Source organism: Syngnathoides biaculeatus, chromosome 3 (genome assembly GCF_019802595.1).
Source record: "Syngnathoides biaculeatus isolate LvHL_M chromosome 3, ASM1980259v1, whole genome shotgun sequence".
Classification (NCBI taxonomy): domain Eukaryota; kingdom Metazoa; phylum Chordata; class Actinopteri; order Syngnathiformes; family Syngnathidae; genus Syngnathoides; species Syngnathoides biaculeatus.
In genome coordinates, this window is record NC_084642.1 from 28,625,028 (window position 1) to 28,647,538 (window position 22,511).

Genomic DNA, 22,511 nt, shown 5'->3' on the forward strand with positions numbered 1-22,511 from the left:
ATAGGGGGCTGGCTTGCTAGAACGCGCCTTTATAGAACGCGCCTTTATGTGCATGCACCCGACGTATTGGCCACACCTGAATCAAGCAACGAGGTGGATGATAGTCTAATGTTGTTGTGTTTTTTTTACGCCGTCACACTGCCTCGCGATCGACACAATGAGCACCCCTGCTGTAACTGAATTTCCTTTGACATGGCTCATGATGTTGATGACTTTCAACGTAAATGCGCTCGCATTATGTGAAGCAGTTCTGAACATGCGCTTTCGTACATGCTCCGTACATGCTCAGTACGGTTAACTTGCATTAACCGTTTACGGGTGAATAACGGTTGTTTTGGAACATGCTCGTTTAGTTAACAAAATTAAAATTAAATTAATGTCAAGACCACACAAAATAAGCGACGTCTTGAGAGAATGCGAGGGGAGGGGCGTTACTGTTACGAGTGTTACTGCCTCAACGTGGCTACGCTCGTGAAAGCAAAACAACGAACTCAAACCCATGTTTGTTCAATGTTGTCAACTAATATCCGGATTAATTTTAGGCAATTTTTCCTCAATTTTCCAGAGTAAGTCTCATGAAAATTTAAAAATCCGGAATTCCGTGAAAATCCGGAGGACTTTCATCACTGAAGGTATAAACATGTTATCAGGAAACATGGCAACTGCTTGTAATTGTGAGAAAATGCACAATAAGCCCAGATTGTTGCAGTCAATTATTAACCAGAATGTATGCAGGCTCCACGTTGTAAAATAAATACTGGAACAAAGAATGTGATGGAAACTCGAGTCAACTAATCATTCTTCTTGCCTGTGCGCCATCTTGATGACTCTTCCAGAGGGCAACGACAGGATCCTGGTCACCTGACACAGAAGAATGAAGCTGAGGGGTGTGTGTTGTCTGATTTGTACTGTGATCAGACACAAGTGCCACACTGGAAGCCACAGATATTTCTTCACCAAACTATGAGGCAACAACGCAAAAAAGAAAAACATAAAAAGTCATTGTCATCAAATGTGATTGCTTAATTTATCGACAGGATTAATCCACTCCTCTCGATGGAATGGAAAAAAACTGGAAACAGCAAAATGGAGCCTTACGTTACCATCCAACATGCAACAATTAATAGATCGACAACAAATTAATTATCAGATTAATTGAAAAACTACTTTAAATAATCGCTTAATTGTTGAGAGAATTTTTTTGTTTAAAAATGTCAAATCCTTGTAACGTCAACCTCTCAACAGTAAATATTTCCATAGATTTTGGTTATCCTTCATGAAATCAGACTGTCTTTGTGTTTAGTTAAAACAACGCATTTGGAAACATTTTTCGCTGGAAAACAATGATCAACCTTTTCCCTTTTGTCTTATATTTGACAAAAAGAGTAACAGCATGACAATCAATATAGGTTTGTGTATTTTCTCCACTCCCAATTTGAAATAATGTCCTGTTTTTATAGGGAGTAATGTAAATTTTAACCACAAAAATCAACAGGTTAAGTGACTATTTAAATGATCATTAGTCGCACTCCCAGTAATCACAAGGTTGCGGTCCGAGTTCTCACTTAATGTTTACATTCTATACCATTATGTAAATATAGCTAAGACACACATGCAAACTGTGCCACATCAGAAAAAAAAAGGACTGACTCAAAACACAAACCAATTTTACAGTACAGTATTTTTCTAAACAAAGCTAACAAGAAAATACTGATTACAAATACTTACTTGCACAAAATGGACATGTTCAAACAGGTCACCACGGTGATAACGCACAGGCAGATCAAAAGGGCAGTGGAGACTGCGCTGCTGTTGACCTAAGCGACAAATTTGATGGTTCCCTACAACAATAAAATAGTTCATATTATTTAATTACATTTATACAGAAGCAAAGACTATCATGTTTCTATTCCGGTAAAGTTTACTCATGCCACAAGGCTTATCACCAAGTTGGGCTTCTTTGGCCATTTGTGTCTCATGGATAATGTTTTGTAGAATTTGCTCTTCCTGCAACAGCTTGTGTTTTTCTAGCGCCTCTTGTTGGCGAAGGTAGTGGTCATGCTGCTTTTGGTATTCCTTGAGCTCATTCAAGGTTCGTTGCAGTGATCTATATTCGGAGATAAATATATAAATACACAAGTAGATAAATATCTGTACATATGAAATCATAAAGAATAGTCGTCATTACTGAATTGCATCATTGCCCTTTGAGTTTTCATGTCTTGGTATAAAGAAAAGGGGGAGAAAAGCCTCTGGATTACAGTAACATTTTCTTGTTGGTTATTGTAATGTTATTCAAGATTGTCTTCAATCAAGTCAAACTTATGTTTTTGTGTAGTTGTTATAGGGTATATACATTTCCATAATTTTTCCATTCTGCTACACAAATCAAAAGGTGACCTCATAAAAAGTCCTTTAATGAAATAGCCAAACTGTTATAAATACTCCTTTCCATAGATGAAATAAGTATGGTCTATTCACACAGTTACAAAAGGTCTGTCCTTTTCTGAAAATAAACCAAACTTTTATAATGTACTGAATAAGTACATATAATAATTCGGCTTGAGACAATCAGGATTTCTGGGGCTGATCAGCGCGTTAAAAAAAAAAAAAAAAAAAAAACAATCCGATCACAAGATGGAGCAATGAGTCTCCTGTATTTAAATGACCTGGTCATTCAGCATCTACAATTGTGTATCTAAATGTTCAAAAAGTATATAATTCCAATAAATAATATACCTTTGTTCATCTATTTATGCCAATGAGGTACTGTGACAGAACAAAACAATGTTCTTCTATTAGATGGCAGTAAGATGTATCTACTTTTTGTGACATTTTTGTTTGTTGGTGTTCCGAGAGCTTTTTCATTTGTAAAGTACCAGTATGTGCCTTGGCTCCAAAAATGTTGGAATTCATTGCACTGGTCAGGTCATCTGTTCAACACAATGGCAGCATGTTTACACACAACCATGAGCGGTCGCACTAGTGTGCAAGGGTACGTGAGGTTTTGTTGATGGCTTGCGAACAGTATTGTTTTAAAAGTAGGTTAACGTCCTGAGCACGGGTGACAGCCAACACACGTTTTTTACCCCCAGTTTCTTCGTATAATGCAGTCGGCACAATCCACTCACGTTGTCATCCCCACGAGTGTATTACGTCGCATTTGATTTGAGATAAAACCCAATGATTGCAAAAAGCAGGATGCAGTGGTATTGAAATACAAGATTTTACTGGAGTAATCTAACATAGTGACGTTGTGAAAGCACATTGGTCTTGTAGTCTGATCCCCACATTCCGTGTCATCTTGTCTCAGGCGTCTTGTCTCCCCCATTGCATTTCTTTCAAAATAACCATTGGCTGTCAAATGTTTACAGTACAACGTCAAAAGACATGAAAAAACAATGCAAATACTACTAATAAAAGTGGTATCTTTGCATCTTAAATATTAATTGTAATTGCGATTTAATAGTGTAGGTTGCTGACAGACTACAACGCATTATGATTTATTTACAAATTTGGGTTACAACACCATTGTAGCAGTGGAACTGAGTTGTAAAAAGAGTACCCCGATAACCTTTTTTCACTTAGTGTACAAAGATGTATTTACTATGCAATATATGAAAAAAAACTTGTTGAGGATAAGCAACTTTGTAAATGGAAATGTATATTATGATTATATTATTTAAAGGGAAAATCGAGTGGTTTGCATTATGGCCCCATCACACCATGACGTTTTGGTCAACGTTCTCTGAAAATTTCAATCGTTCTATTTTTCAGTGTTCTCAAACGCGGATGACACATCTGGTGTGTGATTAAGGTGTGTCTAACGCATGACTTAACGTCAACTTTAACGCACGAGAAGCGTGTAACAGCGACCAAATAAGATACCCCTAAAAACCATTAGCGTGTGCTAACGTGTCACTGGGGCGCTACGAGCAATTTGTCAACGTTAAGACAAGCATGTTGAGCGTGTGACTAAATGGGTGAATAACGACAGAATATCGTTTTGCTGGCGTGTAATTATTATAGTGGAACGGGAACGAAAACATTGGAAATTTCATACTCACTTCAGTTGTTCTCGTGAGTTTGAACAGTCAGCATCATGCCGCCTAGATGAAAAAAAGGTGAGGTGCGGACTTCAGCAACTAGTGCTGCAAGTAAGAATGCAAAGTATCGGTTTATATACCCATATGCATGGACGTTCTTGAAACACTCGAATGACGCTTAATGGACACTAAAGGACGTTCGTTTGACTTTAGTTACATGCTGTGTGCGCTACGAGATTGTTCAGTGGTCGTTGACAGGTCGCCAGTGAGTCGTTCACTGCAAAGCAAACGATTAGGTAACAACCAAGTAACGCTACAGTAACCACTGACTAACAATAGCCAAACGTGTGCAAGGCTCGGCGAACGTTAGTAAAACATTCCACGAACGTTCTTGAACGTTCTGCAGCATTTAAAATTAAACGTCGATGAACGCTGGTCTCGGTGAGAACTTTTGTGCATGTTCAAAACTTTTTTTCCGGACCGGCGTTCTCTGCCGATTCCCAGGGATCATTGACGTTCACTAGCGTTCAAACGCTCTTCTGGCGACCAACGTTTTCTCAAACAATATAGAACGTTGACCAGAACGTCATGGTCTGACGGGGTCATTAACAATGTATCCAATAGGTCATGTAATATGTACTCTATTTTGACAATGTGATGTTAAATCCTCTGTCATTTAATAGTGTTTTGACGAGATTTTTTTAATCAACAATTCCGAATTTTCAGGGGCGCTGCGATTTTCGCGAGTCACATGACCTACGTGGGCGTATGTGACGTGTTACGTGCCACAACAAACGCTCGATTACATGTGACACCATTATGCCCAGCGCTGATTTCTCAGATTCATCCTCATCTGATGAAGAAATAGCAGTATCGGTTGATCGGGAAGACGGAGGAATACTTCCGTACAGAGCGGCGGAGCAAGGAGCTCGCTCGCCCGGGGAGCTCGCTGTACCTTTTTTCACCAAGCTGCTTGGCAATTTCTCCGTAGCCCTTTTTAGATTATCTCTCTCACAGTGGAAATGCACTTACGATGAAAATTTCAGCCCCCTCCATGATTTCTAAGTGGGAGAACCTGCAATATACCAGGGTGTTCAAATACTTATTTTCTTCACTGTAAATTCATTTCGATACGCTCCATATTTTGTTTGACCTTTTCGAACTCACGACAACACTGGCATTCCACCACAGTTGACATTGGGTCACACAAAGAGAACACAAATACCAATCTTTTGAAACGAGCCAGTCTGGAAAATCTCAAGAGTTCCATATTTTGGGATTGTTGTTGTGCTTCGTCATCAGCGTCACTTCCCCTCTCAAACATGTCAAGTTCCAACTGTGTGTATTCTGGCTCAAACGCATAGGCTTGAACGTTGACATTACATAATTTTTATTTTGTTTGATGTGTTTGTAATTATTTTTCACAAAAATCTGCCACAGAATGCCAGATAGTGGATATTGTTTGTTCCATGAAGCCGTGTCGTCAAGGACTGGGGTTAGATCAGGAAGAACTGGTGATGTGTCAAACGGTGATTGGCTGTCAATTTTGCAGCCGTGATAATCAGAATCTCTTATTGAGAGAATAAATGTGCAGCATTTTATGTAGTAGTTTACAATTTACAGATGTTTTGATGTGAAATCTGTGGATAATTTCGGCATCAAAAGAAACACTGAACCCTCATCTACTAACTTTTAATGTGTGCTCCCATGCCAATTTTTATCGACAAAGTCATCTTTTAATAACTGCATTCATGTTAAAATGGATGTATGTGTACCTGTGCTGAGCTTCGAGGCGCTGTTCAAGCTTTTGCTGGCACAGCACGGCATGCTTCCTCCTTAAGGCCAACTCAAAGCCCGGCTGGGCCTGTAATGCCTGCTCATAACACAACACAGAGTGGTTGTATTCCCCAAGCATCTGGTAAAGCAGAGAATGTGGAAACATAAGATTTGTAGATCGCTATTATGTACAGTTTTAATAGACAGCGATCTATGGGTATGCACAAACACACACACACACACACACACCACACACACACACAATGTATTTTCTGGACAACAAACCTCTTACTTTTTTCAGGTGCAGAACCCCACGGCATATTTAACGATGCAACTAAAATAGCATTTTTTGTTGCCAGTGACTGAGTTCAAAAGTACAACAAAAACTTGTTTGAATATAATGGTAACCCCTCTTGGGGAGTAGAGGCCCCAGTGAGATATGAACTCACGACCCCTGGTTGACCAAAACAACACTCTAACCACTGAGCTATGGGGCCTCACAGGAATGCAAAATATATATTTCATTTTAAATCTTTTGCAAAAATTGGCTGCATAAAAAGGTCTTCCTTTTCTGAGGTCTGCCAGTGGATTTTAAACATGTGGCAGAGTGTGAACAAATCTATCACCAATGGATTAAAAGCCTGCTCTGCTACGTGAGGAAAACAGCACAACAACAGTAACTTCAGATGAAATGACATTGAGCAACTGAGAGACTAAAATTGTGCGTGACAGACTTTCTGAGGCTCCTCAACTAAGATATCGAAGATGACGACTTTAGTGATTTCAGTGAACAGGAGGAGGAATAAATCATTTTATGCTTGAGCCATTTTACTGCTGTGTTAGTCACTGTTTGGAAACAAGGTATGCAAATAAACATTTTTAGTCTCCCAGAATAAACATCTAATTTCACAACGTACAAGTATGTGTGGTATACAGTGAAGAAAATAAGTATTTGAACACCCTGCTATATTGCAAGGTCTCCCACTTAGAAATGATGGAGGGGTATGAAATTTTCATCATAGGTGCATGTCCACTGTGAGAGAGATAATCTAAAAAGAAAAATCCAGAAATCACAATGTGTGTTTTTTTTAACAATTTATTTGTGTGATACAGCTGCAAATAAGTATTTGAACACCTGAGAAAACCAATGTAAATATTTGGTACAGTACCCTTTGTTTGCAATTACAGAGGTCAAACATTTCCTGTACTTCTTCAACGTTTGCACATACTGCAGGAGGAATTTTGACCCACTCCTCCACACAGATCTTATCTAGATCAGACAGGTTACTGGGCTATCGCTGAGAAACATGGAGTTTCTGTCACGACCGGCTGGACAGGTCAGGAGGACAACCCGACGCCAAGCGCTAGAATCCCCACGGGGTGATTCGGGTAGATGTCTTCGGGGAGGAACCCAACGGCAAAGCAGGAACCAGACCAAAGGATGCAACTGCTCCGGAAGGCCTCCCCAGACGCTCAGTCGGAACGTGGCCAGGGGTCGGTCGCCAACGAGGCTTCATCATAAGGCGGCCGGGAATCAGTCCCTGCCGAGGCTAGGTCATGAAACGGTTGGGAATCATCAGGAGTGAGGAGGACGACAGAGAGAAGGACCAAAGCCATGACCGCCACGATCATCATCATAGCCATTCCGATGCGCTTCCAGTTCCGGAGTGGCCCATCCGAACTCCCCAGCGCCTGTCGCCATCGAGACATGGGCGTGGGACGGACTGGGACTGGAACGAAGAGGCCTGTGGTACCGTCGCCGTCTGCTGGACAGGAACGTGGGGATGCAGATGAGCCGTCGCCATCCTCTGTTGCCGCTGAGACAGGGGCGACGGATGGCTGCAGACCGGTCGCCGCCGGTACTGGAACGAAGGGGACTGTGATGTCGCTGCCGTCTGCTGGACAGGACCTTGAGGATGCCAACAAGCCGTCGCCACCTCCTGGACAGGAACGTGAGGCGGCTGCGGAACCATCGCCACCTCTTGGACAGGAACGTGAGGCGGCTGGGGAACCATCGCCACCTCCTGGACAGGAACGTGAGATTTGGAGATTGGCTCTTGAAACCCCACAGGCGGCAGAACGCTGAACGCAGCTCTCTGCTCTTTCGGTGTTTGCCTTGGCACTCCTGAACTGGGCGCTTGTTCATGAATGAGAGTCGGCTCCTTCAGACGGAGTCCGACTGGCTCATAGTCAGGGATCCTGGAGAACTGGCAGATACTAGAGGGCGTGAATAGATCGTTCTTGGGCACGGTACGGACAATGGGAATGATAAAGTCCTCCCCCTCCTAACTGGAGGAAAATAGTTCGCCTCGTCCTTATCTGAATTCACTCCAGGGTCTGAACTTAAGCCCTCTGCAATTCGCTTCTGGGTCTTGTTCCTTGGGAACAAGCACGTTGAAGGCGCTCTGGCAGCCTCATCTTCGATCACCAATTCCACCCCTTTCCTACGACGGTCGCCCAGACGCCTGTCACCACCGCAACGTAGGAATGACACGGCAGTGAATCTGTTGCCACCCTTGACGTGAGCTCGGTTTTGTAAAGGGGTCGAAGGATACCGCAGCGTGAGCCTGGGTCAGCAGCGCGTCCGTCGAAGTCGCGACGTGAGTGTGGCGAGGCGGCGGATCGGTTTCCACTGCCACGTGAGTTCGGCTCGGTAGCGGATCAAGGGCTACCATAGCGTGCGCTGGCAGTGAATCTGTTGCCACTGCGACATGGGAATGGCGCGCTGGTGGATCCGTTGCCACAGCGACGTGGACTTTGCTCGGTAGCAGGTCCATTGCCACTGCAGTGTGAACGTGAGTCAGCAAGAGTCTGTTGAAACCGTAACGTGGGCGTGTCTTAGGATCGGGTCAGTTGCAACCGCAGCATGAGCGTGAGTCACCAGCGAGTCTGTTGCAACCGGGACGTGGCCGTAGCTCGGCTGTCTATCTAATCCTCGCCGAACCTGGGCCGTGAGGACCGCCAGTTCGGCGCTCTGCCTCTCTATTTCTGCCCGCATTTCGCGATAGAAGACCCTGGGATTCTCGAGTCGCAGCACCTCGGGATTAGCGGAATCCTCCTCCCTCTGAACTGGAGGTTTCACCACTAGCTCCGGATCTGCTGGTTTGGCCGTTGCCGGTGGGGAGTGGATGGACGAGGACGGTGTCTTTGTCGCCGCGGAGCGGGAGGCACAAGGGAGCACCTGGCCTGGGCGTTTCCTCTGAACGCCATGCGGAGGACCTGGGTAGATGGGCAAGTGGGTTTCCAAAAACGGATTGGAGGACTTGGACCTACCGGTTGAAGACACTCGGGAGCTGGAAACACAGGGAGGTGAAACAAACTGACTGGGATTAAAGATAGGGAGAGGAAAATTCACAGTCATAATCTGAATTGTAGTCAGGGAGCCAGTCATATAAATCACGGTCTTCCATAAAGTCCAAAAGAATACAAGGTGGTGAGCGGGTCATGGTCAGGACATAATCATGACACGCAGGTGGTGCGTGTGACAGGGGAGACGCGAACGACATTATGGAGCCTACCCGGATAGGACAGGCTTGCTCCTTCGGCAGTCGGTCTACCTCGCATCGGTCCCGGCAACGCCGGGTCTTTCCTGCTGGGTCCTGTGTTGGCCAGATCGTTCTGTCACGACCCATCGGTATGGAGGGGGACCCAAATGCAGGACTTCGGAGACGCAGAGGCAGTTTTGGGAAAAGTGTTTATTCGGTCCAAAGTTGGGGATCAGGCAGACAGTCAAGTGGAGCAGCAGTAGTCAGGACGTCAGGCGTAGAGAGCAGGTCCACGGGCAGGCAAGGGTCGGTACACGGGAGATCGATCAGAGAAGGCAGGTGTATCAAAGATGTCAAGCTTACGGGATCGATCGGAGAACAGGCGGAGGTCGGTACACCAGGGTTCACGATCAAGAATACGGGAGTACAGGAACAGGGCATGAGTTGCGACAATCTGGCGAAGACCAGTCGTCCCCTGGGTCCTATAAATACAGGGGTTAATCAAAGAGGATGAGGCGCAGGTGGGCACCTCCTAATCAGCGCTGGTGTGCTGGGATCCGCCCAGCCAGGACTGGACCGGCAGGACCATGACAGTTTCAGCTCCCTCCAAAGATTTTGTATTGGGTTTAGGTCTGGAGACTGGCTAGGCCCCGCCAGAACCTTGATATGCTTCTTACGGAGCCACTCCTTGGTTTTCCTGGCTGTGTGCTTCGGGTCATTGTCATGTTGAAAGACCCCCACCATCCATCCTCAATGCTCTGACTGAGGGAAAGAGGTTCTTCCCCAAAGTCTCATAATACATGGCCGTGGTCATCCTCTCCTTAATACAGTGCAATCATCCTGTCCCATGTGCAGAAAAACATCCCAAAGTATGATGCTACCACCACCATGCTTCACACTAGGGATGGTGTTCTTGGGATGGAAGTCATTATTCGTCTTCCACTAAACACAGTTCGTGCAATTATGACCAAAAAGTTCTATTTTGGTCTCACCTGACCACAAAACATTCTCCCATGACTCCTCTGTATAATCCAAATGCTCATTGGCAAACTTAAGAGGGGCCTTGACATGTGCTGGCTTAAACAGAGGAACTTTCCATGCCATGCATAATTTTAAACCATGACGTCTTAGTGTATTACCAACAGTCACCTTGGAAACAGTGATCCCAGCTCTTTTCAGGTCATTGACCAAGTCCTGTCGTGTAGTCCTGGGCTGATTCCTCACCTTTCTAAGGATCATTGAGACCCCACGGGGTGATATCTTGCATGGGGCTCCACTCCGACTGAGATTGACCGTCATGTTTGGCTTTTTCCATTTTCTAATGATTGCTCCAACAGTGGACCTTTTTTCACCAGGCTGCTAGGCAATTTCTCCATAGCCCTTTCCAGTTGTGTGGAGTTGTACAATTTTGTCTCTGGTGTCTTTGGACAGCTGTTTGGTCTTGGCCATGTTACAAGTTTGAGTCTTACTGATTGTATGGGGTGGACAGGTGTCTCTATGCAGCGAACAACCTCACACAGATACATCTGATTCTGGATAATACATGGAGTGGAGGTAGACTTTTAAAGGTGGACTAACAGGTCTTTGAGGGTCAGAATTCTAGCTGATAGACAGGTGTTCAAAATACTTATTTGCAGCTTTATCACACAAATAAATTGTGAAAAAAAAAGACTTTGTGAGTTCTGGAGTATTCTTTTTAGATTATCTCTCTCACAGTGGACATGCACCTACGATGAAAATTTCAGACCCTCCATGATTTATAAGTGGGAGATCTTGCAATATAGCAGGGTGTTCAAATACTTATTTTCTTTACTGTATATCTGGGGCATATAGTCAGGAATGTCTCGTGTATGGGGGTTAAAAAAAGAAGAAAAAAATACAGAGTGAGTGGGGCTTATCCAGTGCACGCTATCGACCGAAAATATGGTCAGTATTCTCTACAGTTCATGGTCGGTAACTGCCTTAAGGCACATGTATGATCACACCCGATTGCACAGACAGTAAAAACAAAACTTTAAATAGCATTGTACTAACTTTTTGGTCTAAATATTATTAAGTGAGAATCTTGCTGTATAATATACAAGTACTTAAGCACTAGTGGACTAACATGGCCCTTTTAACTCACAGCATAAATGTTTCCCAAAGTGTAGTGACTGGTAAACAAGTCCGAGGGTAGGTCCAGGGCAGCGTGGGCTAGAACAGCAGCATCTGCTGAGAAATGGGCGCGGTGCAGGATGTTAGCCATATTAACCAAGCCTACATCCTTGTGATGCCTGAAAACAAACAAAGAGTGAGGGAATATGAATACATGTGGGCGATCTCATACAATCGATTGAGGGATCCAGCGGGATCTTTGATGAGGTTACAACTACCTTGGGGAAAAGTGCAGAGCACGCACCACACAATCTATTGCCCTCTGAGGATCGTTCTTCATACGCCAATAGAAGGAAGCCATGTTGTACAGCACCCATGATGATGTATTCTGGAACACACAAACAGACATGAACATTCTTTTGTTGGCTTACTGTTCTCACATCTATGGATTTTTGTTTTGTATTTCACATTGATAGCTGAACTGGCAAGACTATTTTAATATGTAGCGACAATAGAGTCATAAGGATAACAGTAGATTTTGGTTTGAAGTCCACATATAAACCTCAATGATTATGGAGCAAGCCCTTGAGATGGGTCATTTGTTTAAAACTGAAACTTCACTAGAGCAACCTTACATCACAATGAATTGGGATAAAATTCACAAATGTTTTCGAAATATCACAAACTAACCTTGCGCCTCATCAGTGTGTAGGGAAAGGAATCAGTGAATTATGCCATTTGGTTCCAATGATTGAAAAATATAAAAAAAAAAAAATACCAGTGCCACGTGAAGTTACTTTTCATGCCAAAATGCTGAGTACCGCTGCATACCTTTCAAAATAAATTGCTACAAGCATAACATAAGAAGTTGAGTTAAAACTTGCACATATAAACCATTTGATGTGATGAAACAGAATACTGGGGGGAGCTATTTACTGTAGCATTGTTATTGCTGTCAGTGAACTCAACTGGGTGAGTGAAACAAAATAAAACAGTTGAAACAATTAAATAGCTATTTCAACAAAGCTGTATTTAACTATTACCTGAAACAATGTATATTCAGTCAATTAGGCTAGTTCCACACACTTTTAGTTTATAGGTTTAATATGGATAATGGTTCTTAAGAACATCAAGTCAAATGTTAATTTTAGTCTATGGTGCAGACTGCAATGAAAATGGTTAATAATTTGGACTCCCTTTATTTAAACCATTCAAACTTTTTGGATACAGCTACCGAAAACAATTGAGAATCCTTTAGACCACAATTGAATTAAGGAACTGAGATTGGAACCAAAATCACTCAAATTCAAATGATGCTCAACCCTATTTGATATTACGTTTGACAAAAATCTGTTTGTAGACTTCCAACAATTAAGTGATAAACACTATCCTGCCAAGAGTATTTGCTCACCTCCCTTGACTCACATATAAAAAGTGAGTGATATCCCTAAACACATATGGTTTCATATGATATTGGTCTGTCCTTTGCAGCTGTAACAGCTCCAATCATTGTGGGAAAGCTTGCAACAAGGTTTGGGAGTGAGTTTCTCAGAATTTTTGCCCACTTCTGCAGGAGCGTATTTGTGTGGTCACACTGACATTGAAATTCGAAGGCCTGGCTCACTGTCTACTCAAAATCAACCCAACCCTGTTCTATCAGGTTGAGGTCAGGACTGTGCAGGCCAGTGAAGTTCATGCTCACCACATTCTCATACATGTCTTTATAGATCTTGCTTTGTGCACTGGTCCACAGATATGTTGGACCACGGAGGAGTGATCCCCAAGTCTCTTGGTATGCTGAAGCATTCAGAGTTCCTTTCACTGGAGCTCAGGGGCTAATGTTTGGAACATTTCTAACTTCGTGGGAACAGTTTGGAGAGGGCCCCTACTGTTCCAATATGACCAAGTTTCATAAAGACACAAATGAGAGAGTTTGATGTGGACAAACTTGAGTGGCCACCACAATCCTGACCTCAATCCTGAATGAACACTTTTGGATGAGTTAGAGTAAAGACTGAAAGCCAGGCCTTTCAAAAAACAGTGTGTAACGTTACAAGTGTGCATCTGGAAAAAAATGATCAAACATTCTCACAAACATACTCCTGAACCTTGTGTAAAGTCAAACATTTAGGATTAATAATGGGATGTCATTTAAAGATCAGGACAATGATTTTAATTTTTTTCTTGATACACTGAAGAAAATGAGTATTTGAAAACCTTGCTATATTCCAAGTTCTCAAACTTAGAAATCATGGAGGGGTCGGAAATTTTTATCATAAGAAATCAGAAATCACAATGTATGATTCTTTAACAATTTATTTGTGTGATAAAGCTGCAAATAAGTATTTGAACACCTGTCTATCTGCTAGAATTCTGACCCTCAAAGACCTGTTAGTCCGCCTTTAAAAGGCCACCTCCACTCCATGTATTATCCTGAATAAGGTGCACCTGTGTGGGGTCGTTAGTTGCATAGACACACCTATCCACCCCATCACAATCACACCCCGGGGCAATTTAGAGTCTCAAATTAATAAATGTTTTGGGATGTGGGAGGAAACAAGAGTGCCTGGAGAAAACCCACAGAGTCACATCCAAACTCCACACAGGCGGGGCCGAGATTTCAACCCCGGTCCTCAAAAGTGTGAGGCCAATGCTCTATAGTAACCCCACGGTGCCGCCCCTCTGACCTTTATATTCAAACAAATACTTTGGCAAAATAAGTATATGTAGATTGGCCTTGACTACATGTAACATTCTAACATTTTTTTCTTGGAAGGATTGCACTTGGCACAGCCAATCAGTACCCTTTCAACAAAATATAAAGCCTGCAAGTATTATGCTTAAAAAAATGCAGTAATAGAAAGAGCTAATATGTGTCAAGAGGTTTTTCACATTACATACTTGTGTCCAAAATGTACAATAAGCGCTTACCCTCAGTAACGCCTGATGGATGCGATGGCCCACCACATCTATACTGTGACCCAGTTTATGTGACAAGGAGCTAAAAATTGGGTCCTCCTTTGAAAGTAATGGGGAGGTGAGGTTTGCCCTCTCTTGCACACCCTACAATACACCAGTAAAACAGTCATGTTATGCGTTAGATACGTGCACTTACCAGTATTTAAAAAAAAATTCAAATGCAGTGTCATGCAGCCTGAGTGGAAAATAAATGTCCACAACATACATACTTGCCTATTTTCAACAATATATCTATTAGCAAGACGTGCTGATTTTTTTATATCCCAATTTGGCTAGTTTGGTAACATGACAGAGTGATTCAGTAGTTTGGTGATTAAGTATTGCCTCAGAAAGCAAAAATAAAATTAAATTGATAGGAGGCTCGATCGTTTCATCACATTTCGTTTCTTCAAGTAGCCCTTTGCGTCATCCGAACACCTTCATGGCACCCTCGTACTTCAACCTGGTAACGATAGGGGGAACAGCCCAAGGCATACAGAGAGTGGGGGTAAACAGTGATTCTGCTACAGACTGCAGGATTTCTTTAAATGCTGGTTTCTCAATGTTGAGCCAATAATTTAGATGTGAGGGTGTGCCTTATACGCTGTCATGGTTATATTTCCATTCTTGGGCAAAGACTTCCTTAGACTGCGACCTGAAGAAATTTGGTTCGATGGTTGTTTTACAACTCTCACTTTCAGGTTTGTAGTTTTACAAAATTCTTCATGGAAAATTTTTAAAAATAAATAAAATTCAACATACTGGTTTGTCAATGTTAGTGGACATTCATCTGGCTCCAACCCAAAATATTTGCAACTAATTTCATTCATGCCACTCAACTTTTTATAATTGTATAGCTCCAGGCTAACATTGGAAAACTGCTCACGGTCTGTCTATGCGTGGGTGTCACGTCCAATCAGAGTGGGTGGGCGGGTGGGGGGGTCACATCCAATCATAGGTGGCTGGGGACACCATTCACTCTGATTGGTTTTGATGTGTGTCTATTGTTGAACCAAACTTTCATCAGTGGAAACTTTGCCAGTTTTTTTTTTTAAACCTAGTAGTACAGTTGAGAAATTAGGTCTAATTTGCGACCAAAATGGTTGCACTGTAGAGCCATGTCTCAGGATAAGCAAATTGTATTGCAAGTGTACAAATGAAGATTTGTTTCACATCGCATAAATTTGAAAATGATGTGCAAATAATGATAAGCTGACCTTCTACTCACCCTGAGATGCTGGAATGCATGAATACTATAGGGCAGTTGTAGCACTCTTGCACAGTCTGGCTTTTCTAGATCTGGAGGGAGACCCGAGAGTAAATCCACATAGTCTTCGGGGCTACACATAAGAGGGATGGGAGGTACAATTCATTCAGTACATGAACATAATTTGTAAAATAGTCAAGCTCACTTGCATTAACAATTTTAGTCAAAACAAAAGAGTAAATTAATTAAAAAAAATAACCACAGGTCTACAAGCTTCCCCCCTTTTCCAACAGATATAACAAGGGCCATTATGGCCTAACAGCTCCACTTTAGTTTAATCAGACCACACGATATGTCTCCACAAGTTAAGAGCTTTGACTTGATGTCTTTTTGCAAACTGTAATCTCTCGTTTGTGTGTTTTTCTTTTTTTAGGACTAATGCCTTCATTCTCGGTGAGTGGCCTTTCAGCCTATGTTCACTGTGGATGATGACACTTTCTTACCAGCTTCATCCAGCATTTTCACAAGGTCTTTAGCTTTTGTTCTGGGGTTAATTCACACATTTCGGACCACAACATATTCATCTCTGGGACACAGAGCCCATCCCCTTTCTGAGCAGTTTGACGGCGGGATATTCCCATGATGTTTATACTTGCATATAATTGTTTGAGCAGATGAACCTGACACCTTTGAACTTCTGGAAATTGCACTCAAAGATGAGCCAGACTTGTGAAGCTCCACGATTCTTTCTGACTTCCTCTTAGATTTCCAATAGTTTCAATCAAGGAAGCAGAGTGGTTGAGGTGTGGCCTTAAATACATCCCCAGGTGTATCATCAATGAACTCACATGTTATCAGTTATCCTATCAGGAGCTTCCAAAGCCATGACCGCATCATCTGGGTTTCCCTCATGTTCTTTAAAGACTTTGTACTTTTTGTGTATGTAAACATTTGACCTTGAAGAAAATAATAGACAATTCCTTAAGAAATTCTCTCTCTCCAATCATTGTGGCATTTAACAAGATTAAATAATTTTGCTGCTCTTGACTAACTTGAAAGTGGAGAGGTTTAGTCTGATTTGGCTTCAGACAGTGAAACAAAGAATGTGTTTTTGCATAATACAAATGACGTGTCATCGGAATGGTAACGAGTGTTTGCCAGTTGTGTTCTAGTTAACAAAATAAATCCCAGCGATCATATAACATGGGATGCGGTGGTATTAGAATACGACATTTTCTTGCACTCTTCTGACATATTGCAGACTGGTCCAGGCATTACGTGTTGTCTGTTATCTGTCCTACAATACCGACATTTGTTTTAAATAACTATTGGTTGTCAGATATTTACAGAACTATCGGTACTTCAAAAGACACAAGACAAATAAAATAAAAATAAACTACCTGGCTCGATTCAGTTCGACATAAAGTCAACTTTAAACAACATTCCAAATTCATTGGACCTGAGTTTTGTACTTTTCTTAAATTACTTACCGGATGTCTTTACTTTCTAAGGAGATGTAAGTGCCGTCATACAGGTCAAGGTCACCGAGAGGTACTTTGGCAAGAATGCAATCAGTATCCTCTTTGTAGTGTCGCTGCTCCAGCCCTGTGTCCCTGTCCTCATTTTCTTCAATGTGAATTTTCTGTGCCACTAGCAGCTTCTGCTCAAAATTCATAGAGCGTTCAAAAGCAACATAAGGGTTCAAAATATAAAAGGTTGTTAATGAAACTAAATGCAATAATGGCTAGAAAGCGAGCCTTCCTTGAAAAGCCACAAACCTCAAGTAACTGACAACCCCTAAAATTGTTCAAACGTGTTGTATGCCACAATATGTGATACCAAAACAGTTTCTCTTCAAACCCATTTTATAACATTACCCTTGAAAATAAACTGTTTCCAAATCCTTTGATTTTGAAAGGAAAAAAAAAATACCCAAATGTCCACAAACACCTCAGGCTAATCATTGCTCCTCTTTGGTTTTCAAAGCTTGCCCATCACCTGAGACTTCCATCCATCCTTCCATTTTCTGTATCACTTATCCTCGCTAGGATTGCGGGTGTGCTGTAGCATGTCCCAGCAATATTCGGGCAAGAGCTGGGGTACATGTTGAACTGGTCCCCAGCCAATTGCAGGGCATGTATATAAAAAAAATTCACACTCACATTCACACCTATGGGCAATTTAGTCTTCAAGTAACCTACCACACAAGTTTTGAGATGTGGGAGGAAACTAAGAGTACCCGGAGAAAACTCACGCAGGCACAGGAAGATCATGCAAACTCCACACAGGTAGGGTCCTCAGATCTATGGGACAGATGTACTAACCAGTCATTCACTGTCCCACTCACTCAAGACTTATCAAACTATTTGAGACCAATTTCTTGTGGCATCTTAGACCGTTATAGAAAGGGCCAAGAATAAGTTTGCACCATATAATAAGGCTAGGTAATAAAACAAATATGACTTTGCAAATAGCAAACCACAGAAAGGTAAGGGATTACTGGGGAGATTTTGCATTGCTCAGATCTTTTACTATACAATAGTGACAGTGTTATTTTGAAGACAGAAAATTCGCTCACCTCCAATTTCTTGAGGTAGTTAACGCGAGACTCTTGTCTCATGAAGATCACCACGTCATGCGGATGCTTGAGATTCAAAGGTGAATCTACCTGGAAAAGGTTTAGGACAGTAAGAAGCATTTATGCAACAAACTTGAAACAAAATACTACACACCATAATACCACCTGTGAAACTCTTTTAAAATAAACTCCTACCTAGACGTTGTCACGTAACCGAAACGCAAGTGTAACTTCATTAAGCATTAACTTATAGTGATAAGGGACCCTGACAGGGGCCCTTGTGTGTTCTGCTCATTTTGACCTCGCTGATGTAGTCCACTCTGCATTTTATAAGAGATCGTTAACGGTGGAGGGAGTGAAGGGGGGGGGGGTACATCAGAAAATTTAACTTAAGAAACATGGACAAATGTTACATAATTCAAGTAAACCATCAAAACTACATGATAAAAAAACGAAGATTAGAAAAAAAACTATACGTTACTGATAATGCTAACTGAATAGCTTTTGAAGCTCTATAAGCTCAATGAGCTGTCAAACCTGCTGTTGTATTTTTCCATCCTCAGTGACAACCCAATGAGTCGTCGCTCCTCCAGAGTCCACAACAAGAATGCAGAGAAGGAGGATAAGCTTCCCCTGAAAAAACGCTTTATGGGAAAAGCTGACTCGACAGCGAAAGGAGTCAGGACAGATTTTCTCTACATCCGCCATTTTTTGTCTCTTTGGCGCTGTGGCAACAGCCGCGCAGCCTCCGACCGCACCGCGGCAGTCAACTCAACGGCAACGCAAGCAAAAAAAAAAAAAAAAAAAAAAAAAAAACATGTGACGTTAATAAGTCACGTCGTGCTCTGATTCATACGTCAACGTCGATGCCGTGTTGGACGTCGCACAGTGAAGCCAGCCGAGATTTACTTTTTATTTGCCTGATCTAATGGGCATTCAAATTTAACCATAAACTTTGACTGTATTCGGCTATTGTAGTATCATTTTGCAAACATAATTTAAAATGCATAAATACATGAATGCAAAATGAATTTAAAATCATAATACTGTCAAAAACTGCTGTAAAACCTGCTTCCAAATATTTTTTCAAGTTAAAATGTACAATTGATCTTAATTTAAAGTTTTAAAATGTTTAAGCTAAAAATATATGAAGGAGTTCATTTTAGAATGGTGAACTTAGTTCAAAATTTTAAATTATGAACTACAAAATGAAGTAGTTGACTTTTGGAACAATAAACTTAATTTTGAACTAGTTTGCATAGAAAATGAACTTTCCCAACTTTTCCCATTCAAGTGTCCATTGGCAAACTTGGGACAGGCCTGTGCGTGCCTTCGTGAGAAAATTTGGCCTCCCCTGTGTTGCGTTACCAAACATGTTCTTCCCATGCCTGTGTAAGCATTCTTGAGATACTTCCCTCTTCCCACATTCCAAAAAGATGCATGCTAAGTTAATTGGGGACTCTACTCGACTAAAGATGAAAATGAATGCGGGTGGTTGTTTATATCCGCTCTGCGACTGGCTGGCGAACAGTTCATTGTACGACGCCCCTTACCCGAAATCAGCACAGATGGGCATCAGCACACCCACGATGGCAGCTATATTGACACCGCTAATAGGTTTCTGGTGTGTATTTTGGGGCTAATGTCTTATCTTTCTCATTATTATTAATACACCACAAGATGAACTCTTGCAAGGAGCCCCAGAGAAATGGGGATTTACAGTTATTATTCAGTTTTCAAATTATTAAACCAACGTCCATCCTGTTGCCAATGGTCTTGTAGCCCATTTGATTTCACCTTTGGTCTGGTCTACAATCTTGTCCCTCATGTCCTTAGAAACTTCTTCGGTTTTTCCTATAATGGAGAGATTGGTCAATAATCGGTTCTGTGGTCAGGTGTCTTCATATAGGTAACAAGTTGAGACCATTGTGTTTCATACAACTCACGTTTTGATTAGGAGTACTTTCTTAAAGTGAGAGTACTATAGTCTATGGGAACGAAATTCTTTATTGCTGGTAGGGGATGAAGTACTTGTTTCACTCAGTGAAATGCAAATTCTTTTTAAAATCTTTTTTTTAATTGTGACTTTCTGAAATCTTCTTTTAGTTATTCTCTGTGAACATAAGTTAACAAAAATTATAAACCACCCACGTGTCTTTGTTAGTGAGTGAATTTACCAAAACCAGTGAGGGTTAAAAAATGTATTTTGTCCATTGAATATTACAATATAGTTACAATGTTGCACACAATGTTACATACATTTACTGTAAATGTAAAAATGAGAAAAATACAAATTGTACGTTGCTTTGGTGCATACTTTTTTCTTAAGCATATCATTGGGGAGACCCCTTAACGGGACAAGCCGAAAGAAAAAGAAGATATCCTTTATCCATCCATCCATTCATTTTCTTAGCCGCTTATCCTAACGAGGGTCAAGGGAGTACTGGAGCTTATCCCAGGGGTCAACGGGCAGGAGGCAGGGGACACCCTGACCTAGTCGCCAGCCAATCACAGAGCACATCGAGACAGCCACACTCACAATCCCACTTAGGAGCAATTAGGTGTGTCCAATTATTGTTGCATGCTTGGGGTGTGGCAACCATGCAGGCACGGGGAGAACATGGAAACTCCACACAGGCGGAGCCAGTTTCAAACCCTGCACCTCAGAAATGCGAGGCCAACACTTAAACACCCCAAGTGTATCCTTTTTATGATCATTACATTAAAATGAAATTACAATGTTTAATTAAATACAATATACTATTTGGTTCTTTAGGCGAGCAACAAATCAACATATGCATTTTCTAAGTCTTTCATACTGTTTAACGAATGAGTGCAACACTAACTGTGATGATAAATACTGAAATGCGAGAACAAACATTTAAATTCATCGAGTTGAGAATTACCTAAATTGATTTCGATGTCTAAAAAGTAGCGAAAAAAATATTAGCGTGTGTATGAATAAGTGAGCTAGCGGCACTTTTTTAGGTCATTTTCGCTCTCTATGGAATTCACCCCACTGACTTGTGTTAATGACTAGACAGAACTGACACATCCAATTTGGAGGCCTTACTCACGGATAGCAACAGCGGGCGGACAGCCCATTGAAAGGTATTCTAATAGCAGACAAAGAAATTTTCATAAGTCAGTTGGCCGATGATACTACACTTTTCTTAAAAAATAGATGTCAGATTCCTCTTGCTATTGATGTGGTTAACACATTTTCTCTTGCCTCTGGGCTCTGCTTAAATATTAAAAAATGTGAACTACTTCCCCACAAGACTTGTAATATCTCTTCAATCTGTAATATACCTGTAAAAGACTGTGTCACATATTTAGGCATATTTATAAATAAAGATATGGAAACTAGATGTGATTTAAACTTTAATCCTGTTATCGACAAAACTCAGAAAAAACTTAATCAGTGGCTGCAAAGGGATTTATCTTTGAGGGGCAGAACTTTATTAACTAAAGCTGAAGGTATATCCCGGCTCACCTATGCTGCCTCATCGCTTGGTGTTGTTAATAAAAACATTCTAAAAAATATCGACAAAATGCTCTTTAACTTCGTATGGAAAAATAAAACTCACTATATTAAGAAATCGGTTGTAATGAACACTCATGACAAAGGAGGCCTAAATTTTTTAGACTTTCAAACATTAAATAATACTTTTAAAATTAATTGGCTGAAGCACTTCATTAAAGACCCCTCCTCAATTTGGAATTTCATACCAAATTTTGTCTTCTCTAAAGTAGGTGGCCTACATTTTCTTTTACTGTGCAATTACAAGATTGAAAAAATCCCATTGAAATTATCAAACTTTCACAAACAGATGCTTCTCTCATGGTCTTTATTATATAAACATAACTTCTCTCCGCACAGATATTACATATGGAATAACAAAGACATAACATACAGAAACAAATCCTTATTTTACCCTGCCTGGTTTTCTCATAATATACTACTGGTTCACCAGCTGTTTGATTCCGATGGCTTGCTGTTTACTTATGAAGAATTTATTTCAAAACACAATGTGTTAGTCCCTACTGACGAATTTAAGATAATCATTAATGCAATTCCTGCTGGTGTCTCTTTGCTATTTAGAAGCCCAGCGGACCAAATACAAGCTCCTTTGCATCTTGATCCATCTAAAGGCGAAGTAGGCAGGATTTGTTTCTCGAGAACACGTAAAAACAATCGTTCCATACGTACTTTATTTCAAAGGGACATAGTGTCTCTTCCTCACATAACATCTTATTGGAACCAATTATTACATAATCTTGACTGGAAAAGAATCTGGATCTTACCAACTAGATATATGATTAACAACAAAATAAAAGAAGTATCTTTTAAGTTAATTCATCAA

At 41.3% G+C, this 22,511-nt stretch overlaps 2 protein-coding genes across 4 annotated transcripts in view; both read right to left on the reverse strand.

Moving 5' to 3' along the window:
- The window catches only part of ttc17 (tetratricopeptide repeat domain 17), a 40,340-nt gene extending 21,423 nt beyond the window's left edge, over positions 1–18,917 (reverse strand). Inside the window, exons 1-11 of one of the 3 annotated variants that reach the window (XM_061815165.1) lie at positions 18,682–18,916; positions 18,145–18,234; positions 17,057–17,226; positions 15,588–15,699; positions 14,333–14,464; positions 11,680–11,789; positions 11,433–11,580; positions 5,822–5,961; positions 1,947–2,107; positions 1,729–1,841; positions 809–961 (exon numbers count right to left, since the gene is read on the reverse strand). In XM_061815165.1, coding sequence (XP_061671149.1) covers positions 809–961; positions 1,729–1,841; positions 1,947–2,107; positions 5,822–5,961; positions 11,433–11,580; positions 11,680–11,789; positions 14,333–14,464; positions 15,588–15,699; positions 17,057–17,226; positions 18,145–18,234; positions 18,682–18,852 — 1,500 coding nt within the window. In that variant the 5' untranslated portion in view covers positions 18,853–18,916. Of the gene's footprint in view, positions 1–808; positions 962–1,728; positions 1,842–1,946; positions 2,108–5,821; positions 5,962–11,432; positions 11,581–11,679; positions 11,790–14,332; positions 14,465–15,587; positions 15,700–17,056; positions 17,227–18,144; positions 18,235–18,681 lie in introns of all 3 variants that reach the window. The other 2 variants (XM_061815164.1, XM_061815167.1) reach the window with 2 other exon arrangements.
- A 119-nt stretch (positions 18,918–19,036) lies between these two features.
- Positions 19,037–22,511, reverse strand: part of trpm5 (transient receptor potential cation channel, subfamily M, member 5) — a 59,746-nt gene continuing 56,271 nt past the window's right edge. Inside the window, exon 27 of the transcript XR_009794300.1 lies at positions 19,037–19,998. The gene's annotated coding sequence lies outside the window, so the exon portion shown is untranslated. The remainder of the gene's footprint in view (positions 19,999–22,511) is intronic.